Here is a 24640-nt window from a genome sequence, read left to right on the forward strand (position 1 = left end):
ACCCGGTTGACAGAATCTGCGAATGAACATCGCATTTGTTTTCGTTCATTTCCTTACTCGCTACAAAAGTGAACCACTCACCTCACTCGAGTCGACAACCGGAATCGAGTGAGAAGAGTCATGTGACTCCAAGGTGAGAATTGTCGAATCGAGTCATTCGACGTGCAGAATGAGCACAATAGTTCCCGATTTTAAGTTGCCCTGAACCGGCCTAATTCGCATCCCCCGGCAGCACCTTCCGTTCTGATGTGCAACGTTACACACATAGTTATTGCTCTAATCGCAAACACGGAGAGAGACTACTGAGCAAAACTGAGAGCTGCTCGTCGACATTGAATGGTCATTATTGCTTATACCTACTAAATTGTGGTGGACTATAGCGCGGTTGGCCGGTCGTCGCGGAGCGCTACCTTAGAGATGTGCTCGATTGAACTTAATCCAGATCGGTCTGGTCCTTCGTGCGTTCAGCATCTCTCCGGTTCGGTTTCTTGTGACTAGTGACCCGTGTGGTGCTCCTTGTGTGTCTCCCGCCGCCGTCGCCACCGTTGCCGTCGTGGGCCGTTGGTATTTGAGAAGCGCAAAAAGTCTATACATAGGAGCCAATTGGGAACGACGCGCCTCAGTTGGTTTTGAACAGTGATTTGATCAACATGGGTGATTCGGAGTGGGGCCTAGAACGACTCACTAATGGTATTAAGATTTTTGTTTTTATAGTTAATTGCTAAATGTGTAGTTATAGATTTGGACTATTCAGGGAAGATTTAACTGTGTGCCTCGATGTGCGTTGAGTGTCATGTGGAGTTGATTTGGGGTGAACTTCTGAATAACCGTGAATGTGATGCTGAACAATTGCTTATCGTGCATTCGCAATTTGATTGAGTTTGAAGGGCCAAGATCTACGGTTTGGAGTAACACACTAATTGATTGTCATAGACGAGAACGTTTCACTTAATTTAGAAGATGAGAAGATTAAAGAGTAAAGTGGCTTAACTTGTTGCCGCGTCGCGACTGGAGTAGTAGTAGTAGGGCCCTTGTGTGGTTTATATTCGTGCCTCCAAATAGGATGTGCTCCCAAATTGACCAACGGAGTGACCAGTGCTGTCCAATATGCAAAGTGCCTTCGTCAAACGAAAACTGTATCATCTGTGATGCTTCATCATTGAAAAGACCGAGAAGAATACAGCAAGTATCGCATACGGTAGCAGCACAACATTAGAGCGATCTCCGAGCCGGTGTACTAGAATATATGTATTACCATAAGCCGATGATAACTTGCTCGATTGGGATGTAGGTGGCCCGTCGCGTTGAGGAGACAACGTGTGATATTTGGCTCGCGGGAAGCCGCAATGATCGCGCGGTCTTTTGTGTACTTACTTTACACATAAACCTCTCGCACATCGAATACCAGGTCCCTCTACTTTCCGTGTCGAACATGTACAATGCACCTTCCGTCGTCGCGGCACAATACAATATATTCGCGCGCGCGAGTTTTGCGCAAAGTGTTCGCTCTACTGGACTACATGGAGGCCAGGCGAACCATAATAAGTTATTTATTCGATAAATAAGCGCTGAATTCATCAACAATAAGGCTCAATTAATTTCGTTAAATGTTCAACAATTCAGCGGCATTCTTCAACGGGACAATCATCTGGAGCGGAGGGTCTCGAACTTTAGTCTGGTGGCGACCCAGTTTGTAAAGCTAGCTGGATCGGATGACCCATATTATTGAACTACCGACTTTCGAACATTTGGGTTTTATTTTCATTTACAATATATTATAAATTTGAACTAACTGGTGCTGATTGAAAGCCCATTGAACAAGTGATATGAGTTAGGCTTTTTTTTTTATTAATTTTGTTCAACTCAAAATCTACTCTGTAGTCTGTATACATGAAAAATGCAATCAAAATATTTTAAAATGCCTTCTAATTGCTACAACATTATTTCAACGCAACTGTTTAAGTTGAAGACGAAGACAAAGACTTTTCACTTATGGAAATTCCAATTACATATTTCTTTTGAATCACTAAATCTTAATTTCGATCATGGATGCAAGTTCAAACTTGTTTTTATCCTACATACACTTTTATACAGTGCTTCGTTGTAAATGTCTTGCTGTCCGCTCACAAATATCGTTAGTTTTTCCTATCATATGATTTCTAGCTGGATCGGATGACCCATATTATTGAACTACCGACTTTCGAACATTTGGGTTTTATTTTCATTTACAATATATTATAAATTTGAACTAACTGGTGCTGATTGAAAGCCCATTGAACAAGTGATATGAGTTAGGCTTTTTTTTTATTAATTTTGTTCAACTCAAAATCTACTCTGTAGTCTGTATACATGAAAAATGCAATCAAAATATTTTAAAATGCCTTCTAATTGCTACAACATTATTTCAACGCAACTGTTTAAGTTGAAGACGAAGACAAAGACTTTTCACTTATGGAAATTCCAATTACATATTTCTTTTGAATCACTAAATCTTAATTTCGATCATGGATGCAAGTTCAAACTTGTTTTTATCCTACATACACTTTTATACAGTGCTTCGTTGTAAATGTCTTGCTGTCCGCTCACAAATATCGTTAGTTTTTCCTATCATATGATTTCTAAATTGATTTACTTTACTAACTTGGTCATTGGGGTGGGGCTTATTTTACAAAATTTATCCGGGCCAGGGGTATGATTTCCCAAGTAGAAAGTGATCAACTGTTCGAAACAAGTGAGCTGTGCAAAAATTAGCGACTCTGTTGATATTTAGGGGTGGCGCAAGGGTTTAAGTGGAATTCATGCTTAGAGCCAACATAAAAAAGAAACAATTTCAATTTTCAAACATAACTTTTTAAACTAAATCGGTTATTCTAGAACCTCAAAGGGCCAAATTTGATCTCGAAATCGCGAAGTCTCTTCTGGTTTTTGAGATATTTGTCCTATTTTAGGATATTTTGGGTTGGATTACTAAAGTAGCATTTTTTCAATTTTATAAATTCCACTTTGAGGGCTGGTACTCACCTGGCAGGTACTGAAAATGATAGGCCAAGAAAAGGTCAAGAAAGTGTTCCGCTGTCAAAGTTTCTATCCAGTTAGCTGGATAGAAACGAAAAATGCGTAACGTTCATAATGCCTGCCGGACAAATCAAATGGAGCTGTCACTTTTCCTTGCGGAAAAATGTTCCCGAAGGTAAAGTGTCATTTCTCCCCATACTAATCAGTTGTCAAAATTCCTTTGGTAATAAGGATGATTTTTTCTTGAGTGCTTTTCTTACCAGATGAGTACAAGGCTTGACTCTTGCGCCACCCCTAAGTATCAACCGGAATCGCTAATTTTTGCACAGCTCACCTATTTCGTCCAGTACATCACGTTTCACTTGGGAAATCAGATTTTGCAAAATAACCCCTCCATTCATTCATACACATGTAGAGACATCCTCTAGAAGCTATTTATATACATAAATGAGTTTCCACATTTTTCTCCAGACACGAATGCCACATTAGTGGTAAAGTGTCTTTAATAAATATTGATAATATGTAATAAAAATAATAACATTTTCCTCATAGGTGGACAGTATATTATGCTTCTCAAGAAAAATCAGAATATGGCGATTATCTGCCTCTGGCTTCTGATATTAGCGCGACAGTCACTAATCATAACAGCTTCACCATATTTAAAAGTATATAATTCCATTATATGGGGTTTGACAGCAAGAACACTCATTCCACTGAGCCACTCTTGCCGTTCGTCACTAATACATTCAAAAACATCTGTCACTTCGCGAAACCCACGTGCTTTTGTTTTTGGCGGGAACACTTTTTCTTTTGTTTTGCCTTGCGACTGTCATGCGGCGGTATGCCTTGCGAGCGTACGACCGCCGCAGGACTCTAATAAAAGATAAGCGCGACAATACATTATCGAATATCAACATTTCCTTACTGGTATACAACTACCATTCTATACAAAAATAATTTAAAAATGTTAATCAAAGTGATAAATATTCGAATGAGCACATATTGTAACATGTAAACGACTGACTGGACAGTAATGGTTTTATACACGTGTTGGAAGAGAGCTTCGTCGAGTCTATCGGGCGGTAAATATTGAGTTTTTTTTTTCAAGTTCTTCCACATGTTTGATAAAGTCTTCAATATATAAAAAAAAACAGTAAAATTACATAATTGTGTTTCTTTTTGAGTGCTCCATTTTCCATCTACTGTTCATTACAGATTGTTCGGAGCATTTCCAGCGAAAATTACGATTTTTTTAAAAATTTTATATTTGTATTGGCTAAAATATTAACGACACATACGAAAGTGGTCATTCTCTACAAATAATTCAAAAAGTCCCAGAAAAGAAACAGCGGTGTAAGCAGTAATAGATAACAAAATTTCCATAAACAAATAAAAAAATGCATAAATAAATCAAAAGTTTCCATAAATAATTGATTTTTGAGCAATGAATAAATCAAGTGTTGCAATAAAAAAAGCCATTTTTGCCACCAAAATACTTCGAATTTTCCATAAACAAATCCGATTTACCCATAATAAATTAGAAAATTCTCAATAAAAAATATTTAAAAAGCAATAAATAATTGAAAAAGTGCAATAAACGAAAAAATAAATTATCAATAAATATCAAAAAACGAGCAATAAACGTAAATGCATTTTGAGCCAAAAAAAATCACATAGACCATGCGGCGAAGCCGCATAGAGAATTGAGGAACTGAGGCGGCAGAAGGCCGCCGAAGTTTCCGATATCCGATGCACCGCAACTGCATCGTTTCGGTTCTAGGCAAACCACAGATCCAAGAATTTGCCCGGTATAATGCAAACATAGATGTTATCCCTTTTTTAGGTCCGACGAGAGATAGCGAGTTCGGACAGCAAGCAATTGCTCGGTAAATTGCAATCATATTTACCCAGGCTTTTCAGTCGTTTCAGTCATATAAGTGCGATTCAGCATTTCACTGCCTCATACTTTCCTGCATTTGTTTTTCATGGGTAATTTAGTAGTTTTTTATTGCGTTTTTTGAATTTTTTTTTGCTTTTTCGATATTTTTTATTGTGAATTTTCGAATTTATTTTAGAAAAATCGGATTTATTTATGGAAAATTCGGAGTTATTTGGTGGGAAAAATGGCTTTTTTTTATTGCAACAGTTTAACTATTCATTGCATTTTTGACGTTTTTAATTGCACAAAAATCAATTATTTATGGAAACTTTTGATTTATTTATGCATTTTTTATTTGTTTATGGAACTTTTGTTGTTTATTACTGCTTACACCCCTGTTTATTCACTGCCTAACTTTCCTCCTGGTAGTGTTCCTATAGTGGAGGGTCCCATAAGAATTCAATGGGATGCACCACTATAGGAACCAATGTTAAATTTTACCATTGCAATAGGAACCGTGTACATATAGTTGGTATAAGTGATTTATTATAAAAAAAACTGAAGAATACGATGGATTTTATATTTTTTCTATCCAATTCAAATGAAAAACTACCGATCAGACTATTTATTTTGTGGTATTGTCAATTTTATTCAATTATTTTACTACAAGGACCTACTAATCAATAGCATCACTATTGGTAAGTTTATCCTATATATTGAAGAAAAGAAAATATTAAAATACATATGTACATATTTCATCAAAACACAAGCGTTTTCATTAATATAAAACCCTAAAAGCAAATTTGTCTTGAGCCCTTTTCAAATCGTAATCTAGAATGTTTTCAATGTCAAGCTCGTCAAGATATATAAAAAAAAGGAGGTAAACCCATTAAGTTTTAATGGATTGTTATAAGGATTCTGGATACATTACTGTACGAGTTAATGCGCAACACGCTAAAAAAATAATAACATGAAGAAGTTTTTGTTCAAAAAATTTCCTTAAAAGTGTCCATCTTTTTTATGGAGAAAAGTTAGGCAACTATATTGCCTTTCTTGAAAAAAAAACCAAAACATAAAAACGTGGGCTTTTTTCTATAAATTGACTTTTAATTTTGAAATGATATTTTTAACGTGTATTTTTTTAATTTTTTTTTTCATATCTATATATATAAAAATGCAGTGGCATACGTGAGACCGCGCATAACTTGCGAACGGAAGGTCCGATTTTGATCGTCTTAGTTTTGTTCTGTTAGTTTTCACCCAAGGAAGGTTTATGCGGCAAAAAACATGGAAATATTGAGAGTTTTTGAAAATCGATCTTCCATACATTTTGTGACCGGGGGCTTGGTCTTGGATAGAAACTTGAAACGTCAAAAAACGCAGTAGGCAAGACAAAGTTTGCCGGGTACTGCTAGTTTTTCCATAAAAGCCTGGATAATTCCCTAAAAGTCCCCCATCTTCTTCTTCTTCTTTACGGCTCTACGTCCGCATTGGGACTTGGCCTGCCTCGCTTCAACTTAGTGTTCTTTGAGCACTTCCACAGTTATTAATTGAAGGGCTTTCCTTTGCTTGCCATTGCATGAATTTATCTAACTATATATATATATATATATATATATATATAAAAATGCAGCGGCATACGTGGGACCGCGCATAACTTGCGAACGGGTGGTCCGATTTGGGTCGTCTAAGTTTTGTTCTGTTAGTTTTCACCCAAGGAAGGTTTATGAAGCCTAAAACATGGGAAAATTGAGAGCTTTTGAAAATTGGGTTTTCATACATTTTGAACGGGGACTTGGGCGCTTGGCTAGGGACTCGAAACGTCAAAAAACGCAGTAGGCAAGACAAAGTTTGCCGGGTACAGCTAGTATGTTTATATATATTGTGAGGCAAGTACAATGATACACTATGCCCAGGAAGTCGAGAAAATTTTCCCGACCGGAACGGGATCGCCTCCGGATTGGCGATCCATAGCCTTAACCCCAAAAAAGTCCCCCATACAACACTTTATTGTAGGTCTTGTCATTTTTGAGTTACATCGATTTTAAAAAAAATCTTTGAAAAAATTTAGGCCCTCTTCAAATGTTACTATTGAAAAATTTCAAAAGTCTAAGAATGCAAAGTTGCCTATAAAAACCTAGTCTTCATGCCCACCAAATTTCATTCGATTCTGAGAGGGTGTTGCCAATCGCTAGTTGAGTTGGTGCGAAATTCGTTATTAATCAGGAAAATGGTACATGTAATTATGAAAAGGTTTTTTTAGAACAGAAATACTATAGATACCTCGCATATTGGATTTGATATGGCTCTTGAAGCCTTCTCAGTACCCTTCCGCCGGAATTTTCGCGTGTGATTTACAATAAAAAATGAAATGTATCTTCCTGTTGAAACGTGAACTGAAACCACATTGTTAATACCCAACATTAATAACATCATCATTAGCGCACTTTATCATCGTATACGGGGGCGATGATCAACACTTTTCCGGCTTACAACTAGCTACAAATATGCATAAACGAGCGGGCGGTAAGCGCCGGCATTGCACTGAAAATAGAAATCTCGCTAATCATGAAATTGACCAGATCAAATTTTCTCTACATGAATGCTTTGTCGTATAATTGTACAAACATCAGCTCGAGTACTTATTTATACTCTCTGGGAACTGATAGTGATATAGCCTTGACCGTAAGAATGTTGATTTTCGAGGAAACTCATCGACTACTGCTGTAGGATCAAGTCACGAGATTGTCACCAATATTCCGAGTGACCCCGAGTATCACCGGTATGAGCAGTACATACCCGTTTTGTCTTACATGGTAGAAGTAAACGTTACATTACGGTCGGATATCAGGAACCAAAGGTTTAATGGGGGTGGCACGAGTCGAATATGTATTGATACGATCTTGTCGGTTATTGTTTGGTTCGCATGTGGGAGAGATCGAATAATAGCCGCAGTAGTTGTAAACGCGCATCTCCTCCGCATATGATGCAGCAGAAAAGAATTAGATTGTGGAAGAAGTCACATGTACGGAACGTATTTGATGAATGTGTGTACATTGAAAAGCTTGTCACCTAATATGTAGTGCTCCGCGACCTTTACGACCAATTACGCATTTTGATTAGATTTCATTACTATTATTACTCAATCGATATGTTGACCTACATCGAATGTTTACTTATGATTATTATTGTTTATTTTTTTGTTATATAAGAGCCGCATGTTTGGAGCAAGTTCATACAGCACTGACCAAATGTTAATTGATTGAGTTTAAATTGAGACAGAGCTTCATGTTATGATATAAAATGAAATAAGAAGTGGACGCGCCAACGTTTTTTGTCTGAGGTGGAAGTGGGACACTTTGCATACACGGTAAAAACTCTACAAGCTGATATGGACAGATAGGCACTTGAATTCGCACTACTTTTCAATAATTTCGATATCAATTCAATATCATTTGGAAAAGAACATCCAATGCCTCTTGAATATAAATTTATCATCATTTCAACTCGTTATTGACAATGTTTTAAATCCGAAACAAGAATGAAAAAAAGGTGGATTTGATACCCGGACCTTTATGCCTGGTTTAGATTGTTTAACCCTTTGGAGCCGGATTGTTTTGCCGCTGCTGTTGCAACCTCGCTTGTGTCGAACACGTTTGTTATGCTCGGTTTTATCGCCGGGGTAATATTGACCCCTCCGGCTTCAAAGGGTTAAGCGAAACGAGCATATCGCATGAAAACTACTATTCAATCCAATTGAATGACGTGTTTAGACTGGGCACGACTTGAATGCCCACTTGAATGTATCTCAGTTGAAGCAAGCATACGCGCCAACTTCTGACGTAGTTGGGTGGCAAAGGCCTCTCAAAATCATTGAAATTCGGAAAATATTGACGCAGTTTATCTTATTTAGGCATATTCACGAAAAAAAACTAGTACATTGAGCTGAAAAAAGTTGAATATTGTCCAATTTTGGAGAGCTTTGACTGCCCCCCTCCAACTACGTCACAAGTTGGCGCCTATGATAGCAAGTGTTTACATTGTCAAATTAGAGCAGTGAATTGAATGGTAAGTGAGATGATCTCGTTTGACTTGAATGAAAAAGTTCAACATGTTCAGCTTTCCTTCAAGTCAAGTGAGTTTCTCAGGTGTCACACGTTCAATTCGCATTCAACTGGACATTTTCAGTCGACTTGAAGCCTGCCACTTGCACCGTGTAAACCAGGCATTACCGGTCTTTACCAGGTCTTCTGTTTTACCACTACACTACCAGCTGGGATACTGTTACACTCAGAATGAGCCATTTTACGAGACGTTTCGGATCAGCTGATCGCTCATTTCATGAATGAAAATTTGACAGGAGGTTGCGCCCAAGCCCGTGAGTGTTAATATCAATATCATCACTGTTGTCGTTTTGTAAAATAGACTATAGAAAACATATTAAATTTTAAAGTTCTGCACTTAAATTGAAACCAGTTGCTTTTACACTTAAAAAATATGTGCTGCGCTTTTGAATCTATGCCGATTTAATCATGATAGAATGTATGTGCGTCGCTATTGCTTTCCAATCGTTCAATGCTTAGTTTTCATTATGACGAATTTACACGTGGGATTAGCTTCGAAATGTAAATAAATCAAAATTTTGCATAATTTGCAACCGAACTGATTTTATTAAACATAATACTCAAACTTAATACTAATACATTAGGTACTTTAGCTGTCCATAGCACGTCGTCACTGTAAACTCCCAAATTCGCTCCCAGTCGCAGCTGTATCCGGCACAGGGCGCAACATTTTCGAGCAGACGAGTTGAAGTTCACCGTGCGGCAATTTTCATTCACTTGCCTGCATATTCATATTCAGCTGCTCGATACTCGTTTGTCAACTGAATGAAAGTTAATGAATATTTGTAAACATCTTACAAAGTGTTAAATTGCTGATAAAATATGAACATTTCGATTACATTTAACGGTGCTTTACACAGATCTTTTCCCATTTGATTGTTGTGGAGTGTTTTTGGAAGGAATCGTAGCCATAAAAGTAGGTAATTATGAAGATGTTTCTCGATCGGCTTCATATTCAATGACTACGAATTGACTGACTGTGTGAAGAGGGAGAGCGAAAATGAATTTTTGTGTTTTGAATATTCAGTGCAGAATCATTCAAATTCGTGCTGTTTTCAGTCAATGACTATGGAAATTTTGCACCCTGATCCGGCAGCTCCCAAATCGTTCACGAAATTGTCCTTGATGACAGTGGCGAAGCGGTCGACATTATTGTAGTGCATTTCTCTAAAGAAAATACAAAAGGGATGCACGTAGTTTGAAAAAGTTTGTGTTTCTGCACACACTTCCAAAAAACCGTGTAATATTATGTCATTTAACGCCGACATATAGCAGCGAGCAAAATGACTTAAAATTAGGTATGATCTTAATTTTACAAGATGTCTAAAAGAGCTGAGTCATGTAATTTTACTAGACGCAATCCCATTCACATAACCTCAAAGACGAAAGTCATTTATTAATCACCATTCCCCCCAGTCATTTATTTTCGAATTATGTAAATAATTAAACAGAATTCAATCCAGAATAATTTTTTTATTTCCTTAATGCCGTACCAAACGCATTGCTCAATTTTACAAACCATTCTCACATTATCTCTGTCGGCTGCGGAGTCTTCTTGAATCCTCTCAATTCCTCTTCTGCGAGTTGAATACCAGGCACATACCACTTTTGCACATAACAGCATCCGTAGCAATTCTCATGTATGTTCAGCATCATCCTTATAAATGATCACCAATCTCTTGAACATTTTTCAAACTTTGCTCTAAAAACTGACTGCGATTTTTTTTGTATTTTTTCCTGACTGTTTGTTGACGTTTCTCCGGGTTGCAGATGCCGGAAAACAATTAAATCATCATTCGTGTAAAATTCAATCACTTTCTCCTGATATATAGGTTGTGGATCAAAATAACGAATGTTTACCAACAAAAATGTGTTTAATTTGTTGTGATTGGCAGAATTCTGACGATTCAAGATTCATTTTGGTGTTTACAGCATTTACGACTTAAAAATAAAATACATTTCAATTTAAGTCATGGTTCTTTCTGTCATCTTTGATGATTGTGTCTTCATGAAAATTGAGATTTTCTTAGTGTGCACATAAGATTCTATCAGTGGCCTAAAATTTGTAATTGCAGAGGATTTATGATCAAAATCGAAATAGAAATGAGCGAAAGCAGCTATTCTCGTCATTTTCTAATTATTGAAAGCAAATTTGTTCAAAAACTTCAAGAACTTATACTTGGTGCACAGGTAAAAAGTGAGGTTACGCGACGCCACTGGATTCTATCAGTAAATTAATTTTGAGTGTAGAGAGCTGCGAATCGAAGCGAAACAGTTTTTTTTTGCAGTTTCTCATCGTAATAGGCTGTTTTACCTCACGAAAAGCTGCCAAGAAAAGGCCTACTTTCTCACACCAAATTATCAGTGCTGTAATGGTACATTACAGCACTGATTTGCGTTGCGTAATGAACCATTACAGCACTGTTTTTATTGCTGCTATACTGTTTTCTGAAATTTTGATTTTAAGAACAAAATAATGAGCTTTCTAGGTTGTTCTTGTATATTTGAAATAAAAATCAGATTTTCAGAGGTCAAAAATGTGGATTATAGCGTTACGTAATAAATGGATGCTGCCTTATTTATGTTGGTAAAAATTAATGGTACATTTTGTCAAATTATTAAATTGTACTGGATTTGGAACAGTCGAACTTGCAGTCGTGGTAGTAGGTGTGAACATTCTGTGTTAACATGTTTATGGAACCTTTATTGTGATGTTATGTACCTATTCTGGACAAGAATCAGTTATTAAACTATTGTATTTTGTTTAAAAAGTTATTTAATGTGGCTGAACTCGCTTACTTCATAGGAAATTGCATACCTTCAGGCGTTTAAGAGTCAATTTTAAAAGTTAATTTAGCTTTTTAACAGCCAAATTCACAAGTTGTATGAATTTTGACACGTCATTCGTGTTCAAAAGGTCAAAATTAAGTGGATAAGGCGGTTTAGAATTCTAACTGATGTTTAATTGTATGCTGATCAATTTCACCCCACAATGTTTTTTTCAATTTTTTAGTGTTTGAAGTTATTTAATTTTATGTTAATATTGGTTGAACCAAAATTGTGTCACACAGTTTTATAGAGGTCCACCCAGAACTGATTTTTCATAAATTCTTTTGGCAATATTTGGATTGGTACTCATGTTATCAGCAAAATGTGTTTTAAAATGATCAATTTGACCTCGGTTTACGTTACAAGGTCCACGAGAAGTGCGGGGAACATCGAGATTGTACATGGGGGCTGTATATGCTCTCTAGACGCAGGTTTGAAAAATTGTGACAACTGAACAGTATAACCTGCTATGATCAGACTTTCTTAAGCATGGCTATGAACATCAGTGTGCAGTTTGATGAAAAAAAAAATGTTAAAACCTATCCTAAAGTTATGAAATTGTAAAAACCTTGTGCAGAACTCGATTTTTACAGCACTCGTCATATTAAATGTGCGACTCGTGCTGTAAAAATCTTCATTCTGCACCTTGTTGCATAAACTACTATTCCCGGATAAAAAATACAATAGAAAAACATAGAATTCCAATGTAACAGTACCATTGAAAACCATGCTTTCACTATAGAATTCAATGTTGAAATAACAATAGAAAAACAATAGTATCTAACGATTCTAACAATAGAACCAATTGTGAAAGAGCATTGCACATGGAATTGTATAGGTTGTTAAGTATCGTAACAATACCAAAAAATGACTTTTTCCAATACTAGTTTTTTTCACAAAACAGAAGATTCTAATGTAAATGAAATGTTGGTAATACCGATAAGTGGTATCATATAAACAGAAGATTTTTATTTATTTGTATTGTTTTGAACAGTTAAATGAGCCGCGAGCATGCTGTTTTAAACTGTGATTTTACATTGGATTCAATGGTTTGGGGATGGTTTTCTAATGTGATACAGAAGATTCTTATGTTTTCGAATTGTTTCAAACAGTGAAATGCTCAGTAAACGTATTGTTTTGGGTAGTGATTTCATTTCTGGTTCCACATTTGATTATATAAGACCCCGGCAACGAAACCGAGCATACCAAACGTGCTCGAGACCAGCGAAGCTACGGCAACAGTGCTGAAATAATCCGGCTATCAAAAGGTTTAGGTTTATCGATAGATTAAAAATGTAGTTTTATATTCAGAGATTTTCTATTTTTTTAGGAATAGGTTGTTCTTTATTTTTTGCTTTATTATGGGCATAAAAACTATTAAGTTATTTTTCGGTGATTTTCTTCTTTACAACATAGGTTGTTCTTTCTAGTTTGATTATTTTACGCATTATAAGGACTACAGCTATTAACTTTTTCATCAGAGTCTTTCCTTCTTTTAAACATAGGCTGTTCCTTCTAATTTTGCTGTTATACTTTTTATAAGCATTTAACCTATTAAATTTTTCATCGGAGACTTTTCCATCTTTAAAACATAGGTTATTCTTTATTCTTCTTTTGCATTGACGAGATTTCTAGCCCTAGGCTAGTTCATCTCGGGACCCATTTTTTTTGCTTTTTTTGCTTTCCTTCCGAAGGAAGAACTGACATTTTACGAGCTTGTCGGGAGTGGAATTCGATCTCAGCCCAAGTAACAATTCCATTGCTGATCCCAAGTAACAATTCCATTGCTGATTGGTTGTGTTTGATTTTTATTAGGGCAATTACAGCTTATTACAGGGCTTATTACAGCAATAAATAAAACTCACAGTTTTATGACTACTTTTATGAAAACAATTGATGAAATGTTTTATAGTATACTTGAAGATATTCATACAGCCAGATTTTAAAAGTAAACAAAACTCTCCGATATTTAAACCTTCTGGCATTCAGTATTACCATAATAACACTGTTTAAACACTCAACAGATGGCGATCCATTCGATTAGTAACGACATCTGTTGGTGGAAAAGCAGAAACTACGACACTGCTGAGGGTGACGGGTTCGATTGCCGGTCGGTCCAGGATCTTTTCGTAAAGGAAATTTCCTTGACTTCCTTGGGCATAGAGTATCTTCGTGCCACACGATATACGCATGCAAAATGGTCATTGGCAGAGGAAACTCTCAGTTAATAACTGTGGAAGTGTTCATACAGTATGCGGCAGGAAAAAATGCGGAAGTGTTTTTCAACTTCAAACCTCGTTTTCGTCCATTTGACGTTAACCAATCTATGTTTCAACGTTCCATGATCTCTAATAGCCTAGTTTTCTGAAAAGTGAATTAAAAATTTTCCCATTTTGGTCACCAACCTTTACAGGGTGGCGCCTGAAGCTGAAGATAATAAGAATTTTTAAACCGCAGAAAAGTACATAGGTCGCTAAATTTCATATCTGATAAAATGAAATTTATAATTTTCTCCACAATATCATCAAATATATGTACTTATTACATCTAGTATGTGAAACTACATGGCTCTGGATCAGTGTGGACTGGTTGTTCATCGAATCCAAGCTAATTTTTTTACTGTTATAGTCATTTTGTTTAATGACCATTGGGCGCGCAGTTTATTGATACCCGCTTATTAAGCTTACATTACCACATGTTGAACATCAAATATGTTCATTTTTATTTTGCAGTGCTAGAATATAGACATTGACTGATCCACTGTCATGAAAAAATAGTCATATATATCCCATATTTAGCGTGTAATAGTGCCTTGAACTTTTCGCATTTTTTTCCTGCCGCACCCTGTAGAACACTAAGCTGAGAAGCAGGCTTTGTCCCAATGAGGACGTTACGCCAAGAAGAGAGAGAGAGACGACACTGCTAGGTTTATTGCGGTTATCATAAAAGTAAACTTGCTTTCGTTTTATTTTCGCTAATTATGGTCATTGCCATGTTGAAGAATTAGCTAACGTGAATAGAAAATAGTTAAATTTGCTAAAATTAGCAATGAATTTATAGTTTGCCACCATTTCCATAACATGCTCACATAAATAAACTCTCTCAGCTGAGTTTTCTTGTGATTCGAGATAGTTAAACTAAATTAAGTAATTGATTTATTTAATTCCAAGATGATAATATTCACCATTTTCAAAGCGCATGAATTTTATGTTCCTGCAACCCCAATATTCACAAATTGAGTGCGCATAAGCCTAGTAACACAATAACTACTAAAATATTACTTTGAAATGATCGCTTATTACTTACGAATGATGTATCCTCCTGAACTTTACGTGCCATCCAAGAAGCTTCTCTGCATCTTGAGCTGTCATAGTTTTTGTTGAAAAAAAAAAACAACAACAACAATCATCATAACCTCTTTTCGAGAAGTGATTTTTTTTCAACTTGGTTTTTAAGCAGTTTTATTCCTACTCTTAATGCGGTTTGCAAAACCTCTCCGAGAGTCGTCCACTTAGCTGGAAGATGCTCTTAAAGAGGTTATCAAGAGGTTTTGATATATAAATCAGTTTTATTGCAAGATTTATAAAAATGGTCATGTAGATCTCTTATAGGGCCGAACAAAACTTAAAATGTTACTTGGGAGGTCCTCGGTGTGATAATCATATGCTTAAATCATCACACCAGATCCTCTCCACATAGGCTGTTCTTTCTAGCTGAGCTGTTATACTCACTATAGGCATTTCAGCTATTATTTTTTTCATGGGAGATTTTTCCTTCTTTTACAAATAGGCTGTTCTAACTAGTTCAACTGTCCTATTCATTATAGGGATAACAGCAATTAATATTTTTTTCTAAACAAAGGCTGTTCTTTCTAGTATAACTGTTATACTCACTAAAGGCATTACAGCTATCAACTTCGACATCGAAGATTTTCCCTTCTTTTAGGCTATTCTTTTTAAGTTTTAAAGGTTCGATTTGATTGCATGTAATCATGTTAATCATGTTCATACTGGAACTTTGAATTTGTTCTCAGTACCGTAATGCAAGGTCAAATTGAGCACTTTTAAACATTTTTTGTGGATAACACGAATAGCAATTCAAATTTCCAAAAGAACTTCTATAAAATCAGTACCGGGTGGATCTCTATAAAACAACATGACTGCATTTTGTTCAACAATTTCGAACTTTGAGTTAAATAATTCCCAAAATAAAAAATTAATAAAAAGGCCACTTGGAGGTGAAATCGATCAGCACACATTAAAAAATAGGTAAGCATAAAAATAACTTCTCCGTTTAATTTTGTTCTTTTAAATCCGAATAACGCGTCAAACCTTTTTTATTTATTAACGACAAACAAAAATTGCCAGCTAAACGCCTGAATGTAGGCACTTACATTTGAAATCTGCGACTTCTACCACAATAAATGACTATTTCTTCTAAAAAATAAACTTTTTAAACTAATTCATGCTCAGAATAGCTATGTACAATATTTCACAATCAAGGTTACAGGAACTCCTATTGGCAATACATTGTTTATTATTAACGATTTCTGCTAAGAAACACATTGAAAAGCCTTGAGAAAATAATGCTACATTATTTTAAAAAAAATATTGAAAAGTCTACACTCATCTCTAGATATCTATGAACTATAGATGAGGTAAGAAGTTCATGATCATTGGGACATTTGGAAGTTCCTAGTTTGTAGTTACAATTTTGTACTCGAGCGATCAAACTCACCCCGCTGACCAGTTGGACGCTGGTTTACGGTAACTAACATTTAGACTTAGAAACACGGAAAAATATTACTGTTTTATTCAATTTCATTCCATTTAAAGCAGGACTGCCCAACCTTTTTCGCATATTTCTGACATTTTTAATCGGTACGCTCGAAAAAATGGTCATTAATGGCATCAAGTGAAAGCATAGTACTACATACTTCTAAGTTATCCAAGTGGAAAAGTTTGAATTTGTTGACAATTTTCAGCTACCCGGCCATAAAAAAAATTTTTTTGACTTAATTGCTACGACAGCTAAATAAGTTAGTTAAATTTAAATGTCGACGCATGTATTCATTATCCCTAATATCAGACTTCAGTTTGAAGCTAAAAGATCTAATATCCGACCATTTTGCGATCGTACGGAACAAAAATGTACGAAACATGCGAAAAAGGTTGGGCAGCCCTGATTTAAAATCAACCAAAATTTCTGAGGCCAGCACCATTTCCCTCAAACATTAAACAGCTTTTTTACCATCCAGTTTCCCTAGCAAATCATTGAACCTAATAACTTATTTGGCCTTATGACCCATTCGGCCTAATGGCTCATTCAGCCTAACAGCCCATTCGGCCTAACGACTCATTCGGCCTAACGACCCTTTCGGCCTAACGGCATTCGGCCTAACAACATTCATCCTAACATGGGTGAAAATAATTCTACAGTATGATCTATAAAAAAAAGTTGGAGGGGTTGTATACTTGGTTGTATACTAGAGACGACCGCAAGTCTGACGTTGAATAACGTCCGTTTATGCATTAGTTTGTATTATTGAATGCTGTATTAACATTGATAAAGACTGTGATGCGAAATTTTGGTTTGGTTTGGTGTTCAATTTGAATAGGTCGTAAGTTTGCTGGGATTCGTATAGAGATACGACCTATGCAAATCGAACGTCAGAACTATTTAAACCTGTGTACTAACCCAGCACTAGGTATTCTTGGTTCACCATTTATGGGCAGCCCAGGTACTGGTACAGGTATTCTTCGATATAACGTACTCTCGATATAGCGTACCCTCGATATAGCGAATTCGATATAACGTACTTATTGCTTCGATATAACGTACAACATTGAAAATTTTTATTTTTTCCAGGAATAACCCTCAGATAAACTACGAAATCACTCAATTCAATGCTGTCTTGCAGCATTAGCCTTGTTACCCAAAATAAGCGCAAATTGGGGAAAAATTCAGTGTACGTTATATCGAAGCAAAATGTACGTTATATCGAAGCACAATAAACGAAATTAATTTTTCGTGAATACTCATGTTTTTCATTATTGGTTTTGTGAATTTGACCGAAATCATTATTTGGGGTTTATATCTCGTTGAATACATCAACACTAGCATATTTTTTTTTAAATTTTTCTTTGCTTCGATATAACGTACAAAGAGAAAACTTTTTTGTACGTTATATCGAAGAGTACCTGTAGTCGTAACTAGTTTCTCTTCCATTAAACTATGTTGTTGCTTTCGAAATACAGTGAGTCAATTTACAGAATAATTTCAGCGGGCCAACTGTAGTTTGTAGACCTTTGAATTTCTTTAATTGCTAACAGGTAATTATTTTGCGAATAAAATTGATTCAGATTTCAGATCCTCTCGCACAATATCTTTGCTTTTGCAGGTTTATTTATTGAAATTTAGAATGGACGCGACAAAACTTGATCCGCGTAGTAGTTGGTTTTAAAATGTTTTCATAAACGAATTTGTCAAAACCATTTAATAATCTTTACCTATAGCAGAATTGTCTTGGTAACCGTCCATTTTATAAGAATTTAAACAGATGCAATCCAACAGATCATTCAAAAATGCAAATCATTAAGCTTTTGCTAATTGGTGGACTGGAATTACCAATATTTAATTATATATTTAACTAAGAATTTCTAGATATCATACATTTTTTTCTAGATTATGTGGCGAAAATGGGCATAGAAATATTTAATTTTTGTGGACACAACACACATTAAAATTTGGCTGGGAAATATCAAGGATGCTACAACAATCTAATATATTTCCACTATTCCGCTTGCAAAGTTTATGACGGATTTCGCGCCAACTCGAACAAATGTTGGCAGCACCCTCTCAGATTACAACGAAACTTTCTTGGTGTGTAGACCTTGCCCAAATAAGCCACTTTGCATACTCATTTTTCTATTTTTTTTCTCGACTGACTTTTGAAAAGGGCTAAACTTTTTTTTATGGATTTTTTAAAAATGTTTTCAATCAAAAAATGACTACTCCTACAAAAAAGTGTTGTATGGGTGATTATCACAAAATAAGTCAAATTTTAAGAAAAAAATACTGAAAAAAATCCAACATGAGCCCTACACTGAAAAAAATCATTTCTAAAAATTCAAAGTTGATTTAAAAAAAAAAACACCATTTTTAATTTTGATGAAATTTTGTCTCAAGACAGGTAATTATGTTCCCTACCAACCGTCCATACATCACAAGATGGGCACTTTTAAGGAAAAAAAGTTTTTCTAACAAAAACTTTTTCTTGTTCGAATGATTTTTTTTCAGTGTATTTTGTTATCAACAATAAAACCAGTGAAGGCCATAACAATCCCAGAATCCAATGAAACTCAATTTTCTAGGAGATTTTGTGTTATTTATTCAATCATTTGGAAGGGTTTTCCTATACATAAAAAACTTCAAAATATTACAAATGTATTTTCTTAGGAAATGTAATGTTTGATCGCAATATGTATTGAAGTGCACTTTTAAATATACAATTATTTATAATTATGAATTTTTCAAATATATATATATGTGTCTTAGAGCCAATTTCAAACATGTTCTTTTCAATTTTTTCCGATCATACTAAATATTTTTGGTTCATCTTCTGAATTAGAATACCTGTTTGCCTTTACTTTGTCGCCAGGAATAGGCAAAAAACTATGGAATTTCTGAGTGCCTGGTATTGTTTTGGCGTTATTATATATTTCTTCGAGATCTTCTGACATTTTAATGTACTGTTCAGTGGATACGTAACAGAAATTTAATTTAGTTATATTTTTATCTGTCTGTACAACTGCCCAGTTATATAACTCTCGTGGAGTTGTTATGGTATTTCCATAATCTCGAGCAAGACTTGCTCTCTTTGCCATTCGCTTGAGAGTGCCACCAATAGCATTACATGGACCTTTACCGTGGGACGTTGCAAAAAATGTCATTCTGCTCTTAATGCATGCTTTGACTGGAATCTACATAGACTAGCAAAGTTCTTCTTATTTTTGCATTGTGATGCTGCCCCATCAGACATAAAATAAATTTTAGAAAAGTTCGTTAATTGTTTCATAAAATCTATCATTTTTGAGATGAACAACTGGACCGCAACTGTATCGTGAGCCATTACTTCCGATATGATAATGAAGCTAACATTCACAAGTTTATTATCTTTCATATAGTAAATTTCAAATGGGTGTATTGTTGCTTGCGAGTTGTTCCAATGATATCCTTGAGCAGCGTTTTGAATTATGAATGAATAGTTTTCAGAGAAATCACAAATCGCAAGAATTTCATCATCCTTTAATGTATCTTTTTTATTTCTGAGAAATGATGATTGTTGTTTATGAATAAAGTCGTGTGTTATAAGTTTGTCAATTTTATCAACAAGATACGGAACAAATTCATCACCAGGTTTAATAATCGTTTCTAAATTACGGTGATCAGTATTCAACCACTGCTGAAATATAATCTCTTCTTTGTCATTTGATTCTAATATCAATGTAAGTTCCTCTTCAATGTGTTCATTACAAGCACACTTTTCACAAGCACGGAAAAAGCAATTATCTGTTCTGGTGGAAATATCGCAAAGCATTTTTTGTATTATTTCATCTTGTGACACAATTCTTATACTGTTGAACATTAAATTTACATTTTCATGAATAGTATATATGCATACATTATGTATACCAGTAGAATCAAGTAAAATACAATGCTTTGGTCGCAACTGTGTAAATACTGTGAAACCAATATTCACAGTTTTGTACATATCTACAAAAATCATATAAGCCTCTTTGAGCGACATCATCAAAAGTCGTTTTTGAACTTGTTGTTTTTTTCCATTTCGAACCTCAGAAACAAAATCATTTGTTCCTGGCATTGGCCTGCTGATATCATTATCATCAAAAAATTCTCTTACTATTTGTTTTGTATCGTCATCAATACCATGCCCCTTCTTTTTTCGGTGGTACAAAGAATACCCTGTTCATAAACAAGATCCTTCACCTGTCTCGCCATATACATTGGTGCGTTAAACTCTCTTGTGATTTTATTTACCGACCAAGACTTAGGAAGTACAGATAGTATTTTAATCTGTTCGCTTCTGTCAGTTGTAGGGTGATTGAACTTATCCTTTAACTGCATAATTATCTCGTCATACGCCTCCACTTTGCCAACATCCGTTGAATCTATTCCGAAGATATTTTTTCGAACTGCTTTCGTAATCTGCAATGATTTGTTTATGCGATATTCCATACTTCTCATGTTTCTAGATGAGATTGGCGATAAACTCAATGTTTCAGCAATGGTATTAAACTTCTCAATATTATGGGGACCCTGTAGTTGATCTGTTGACGGAATTGACTCCAATGATGGAATAGATGGTACCATATCTGTAAGATAAAAGTTAAGGTTAACAATATAATAATGAATGCAGTGGAAAGTTAATGATAGTTATTTATGCAACGAGTTGCAAAAATGATTTTTTTTCGCACAAGTAGTACATTTATCCAACGAGGCTTGCCGGGTTGGATAAATACGAAGAATACTGAAAAATGTAGTTTTGCAACGAGCTGCAAAATGAGTTATATAAAAGAAGCTAACACGTTGAAGGCTTACTTACCCAGCTCATGTTCGATTTGTTGACCACTCGTTGACGGTTCTGGTTCTGGAACATCATGATGTTGCTGCCCACTAAATGATGGTTGCATAGTTTCGTCGTTTCCATCCGATCGGCGTTTTTTCCTATTCGGGCTTCTGTTGTGACTTATCAATCCACGACATGACTCACAAATACTCATCGATTCGTCGATTTCATGTGTATATCCCATGGAATGAATTTTATCTATCAATCTTAATGACATGCCCCGTAGATTATGACGGTTGCACTTTTGATTGTTTATTTTTGCACTGCACTTGAATTTGTTGAATTTTGATTTATACGATTGATCCATTACTTTTCAGAACTGCCTTTAATAACCAAAGAGAAGTAACACGTTGAATGATACCGATTCATTTTCTTGTTTTGTTCATATTTGCTTTAGGTACAACTCTTGATTTGTTTTTTTTTTTCGATTAGGTAGTTCGAATCTAATAAATAGCCTTACCTAATATTAGGTAAGAACATGGGGTAGAAACGTTTGGGTAGAAATTACAGCAGCACGTATGAAATGCGTGTTCTAATTGTATATTGTTTCGTACTTCTAGAGTGCTGCTGCGTGAATATGGGTGCATTGCATTGTCGCATATGACACAATAAGTTTCATTGCATTTTGAGATTACTAGATAACCTTCACTGGTTTAGTTTGTTTTTAAAAAAAGACACTGAAAAAATAATAATTTGGACATGAAAAAGTTTTTGTTAGAAAAACTTTTTTTCCTTAAAAGTGCCCATCTTGTGATGTATGGACGGTTGGTAGGGAACATAATTACCTGTCTTGAGACAAAATTTCATCAAAATCAAAAATGGTGTTTTTTTTTAAATCAACTTTGAATTTTTAGAAATGATTTTTTTCAGTGTAGGGCTCATTTTGGATTTTTTTCAGTATTTTTTTCTTAAAATTTGACTTATTTTGTGATAATCACCCATACAACACTTTTTTGTAGGAGTAGTCATTTTTTGATCAAAAACATTTTTAAAAAATCCATAAAAAAAGTTTAGCCCTTTTCAAAAGTCAGTCCAGATAAATTTTGAAGAAACTAAGTATGCAAAGTGGCTTATCTATTCTTGGTGTACATACCCAGAAAGTTTCATTGTAATCTGAGGGTGCTGCCAACTCCGAATACGATTTGGGGCGAAATTCGTCTTATTTATGCTATGGTTTTAAGACTTATCCGATTTTGACACATTTGCGACCCGACGCGTCGTCTAAGAAAATTATTCGGTTCTTGTGAGGATCATTTTTGAAGCCCTTAGAAGGGCTGTTTAATTTGATTTGTACCCATTACTAACAGATATCATTAAAAAGTAATTACTCTGTATAATGTATACTATTAAGTACAAAGAAAGATCCTCGGCTCCGTAAAGCGTTATACGTGATTGAGTCCCAAATAAATGAACTAGATAAAAAAAATTGATTTGTTGTACAATAATCGTTCAATTATTGCATGAGGTGAAAATCGGTAGCTATGCCAACCAAATCCAGAACGGCATCGGTGGCGTTGACTCCGATGGGGGTTTTGCGATGGCGTGAATCATAGCAACCTTGGATAAATGTCAGACTTCAATGGCAAATATTTGTCATAATCACAAACAGTCTAATGGCACCTTAACAGCCGACAACCATCGCGCTCGGCTTGCCAAAGCATACTGTACTGATGGAAAACGCAAACGGAGAAACTGGCTAGCTCTCCTTCAATGCGATCCCCTCGTGGGGTCAAGAAAGAATAATGGAAGATGAGAAGAAGCAGTTTGCTTTAATACGACACAATGGCCTGGCTTCCCCTCTTGAACGTGATTGGTTAGATGTGAGGGGAGTAAAATTCAATGATGTCATACAAAATTAATCTGCAATAATTTATTATAGCGGAGTATTAAAATATACTAAAATGATTACACTGGAACCTCTTTTTATGCACATGGCTGGGACTGCATAAATTAAAAATGTGCATAAATTAAAAAAGGCATAAAAGAGGGAAATTTATGCATAAATTAAGTTTGGGCTTTAATTAGAAAATCTAGTTTGCGAGAACAGATCTTGCTCCTGGGCAGATGAGGTGGGGCTAAGGGGCAGTTTCCAGAATGTCCCCAGAGAGCCCAAAAAGGGGGTTCCAAGGGACTTCAGGGGCGTTTTAAGGGGTTGTTTCGGGGGGTTTGAGGAGCCTTACAAGGGTGTTCTGTCAGGATTTTTTTTGGTGTTTTCATGGGATTACGGAGAATTCTGGGGTATTTCAATAGTATTAAGTGGGTTTCAGTGGCGTTCCAAGGGGCTTTAGGGGCAATTCTAGGGATCTCAGGAGACTTTAAAGGGCGTTGCATGAGGTTTGAGGGGCGATTTAAGGTATTTCAGAGTCCGCTCTGAAACTTCCTGAAATGCCTCAAAAATCCCCCTCGGGGACCCCATGTAACGCATCTGAGAGGCTTAGAAACCCCTGAGAACTTCTCCGTAACGCTACCGTAACGCCTCTGAATCCCCCAAAAATGCTCTGAAACGTCTTGAAATGCCTCCAAAATCCCTTTTAAATCCCCTCCGACCCCATGTAACGCACCTGAGAGGCTCCGAACCCCACGAAAACTCCTCGTAACGCTTAAGTAACGCCTCTGCATCCCGCCGAAAATGATCTGAAACGTCTTGAAATGTCTCCAAAATCCCCCTTAAACCCCCTTGAACCCCATGTAACGCACCTGAGAGGCTCCGAATACCCCGAAAACTCCTCCGTAACGCATAAGTAACGCCTCTGCATCCCGCCGAAAATAATCTGAAACGTCTTGAAATGCCTCCGAAATCCCCCTTAAACCCCCTCAGACCCCTTGCAACGCACCTGAGAGGCTCCGAACACCCCGAAAACTCCTCCGTAACGTTTCCGTAACGCCTCTGAATCACGCCGAAAATGGTCTGAAACATTTTGAAATGTCTCCAAAATCCCCCTTAAACCCCCTCGGACCCCATGTAACGCACCTGAGAAGCTCCGAACACCCCGAAAACTCCTCCGTAACGCATAAGTAACGTCTCTGCATCCCGCCGAAAATGCTCTGAAACGTCTTGAAATGTCTCCAAAATCCCCCTTAAACCCCCTTCAACCCCATGTAACGCACCTGAGAGGCTCCGAACACCCCGAAAACTCCTCCGTA

At 36.0% G+C, this 24640-nt stretch overlaps 1 protein-coding gene across 1 annotated transcript; it reads right to left on the bottom strand.

Moving 5' to 3' along the window:
- Positions 1-383: 383 nt before the first annotated feature.
- Positions 384-24252, bottom strand: LOC134284030 (uncharacterized). Its single transcript, XM_062842185.1, has 2 exons — positions 21473-24252; positions 384-21242 (listed from the first exon to the last, which is right to left on the bottom strand). The coding sequence occupies exon 2, from the start codon at positions 20729-20731 to the stop codon at positions 19796-19798; it is 936 nt and encodes a 311-aa protein (XP_062698169.1). The 5' UTR covers positions 20732-21242; positions 21473-24252; the 3' UTR covers positions 384-19795.
- Positions 24253-24640: the final 388 nt, after the last annotated feature.

Source organism: Aedes albopictus, chromosome 3, assembly GCF_035046485.1.
Source record: "Aedes albopictus strain Foshan chromosome 3, AalbF5, whole genome shotgun sequence".
In the NCBI taxonomy this organism is placed as follows: domain Eukaryota; kingdom Metazoa; phylum Arthropoda; class Insecta; order Diptera; family Culicidae; genus Aedes; species Aedes albopictus.

Coding starts and splice junctions, on each gene's coding strand:
- LOC134284030 (XM_062842185.1), bottom strand. CDS start 20,731: ATGCCAGGAACAAATGATTTTGTTTCTGAGGTTCGAAATGGAAAAAAA.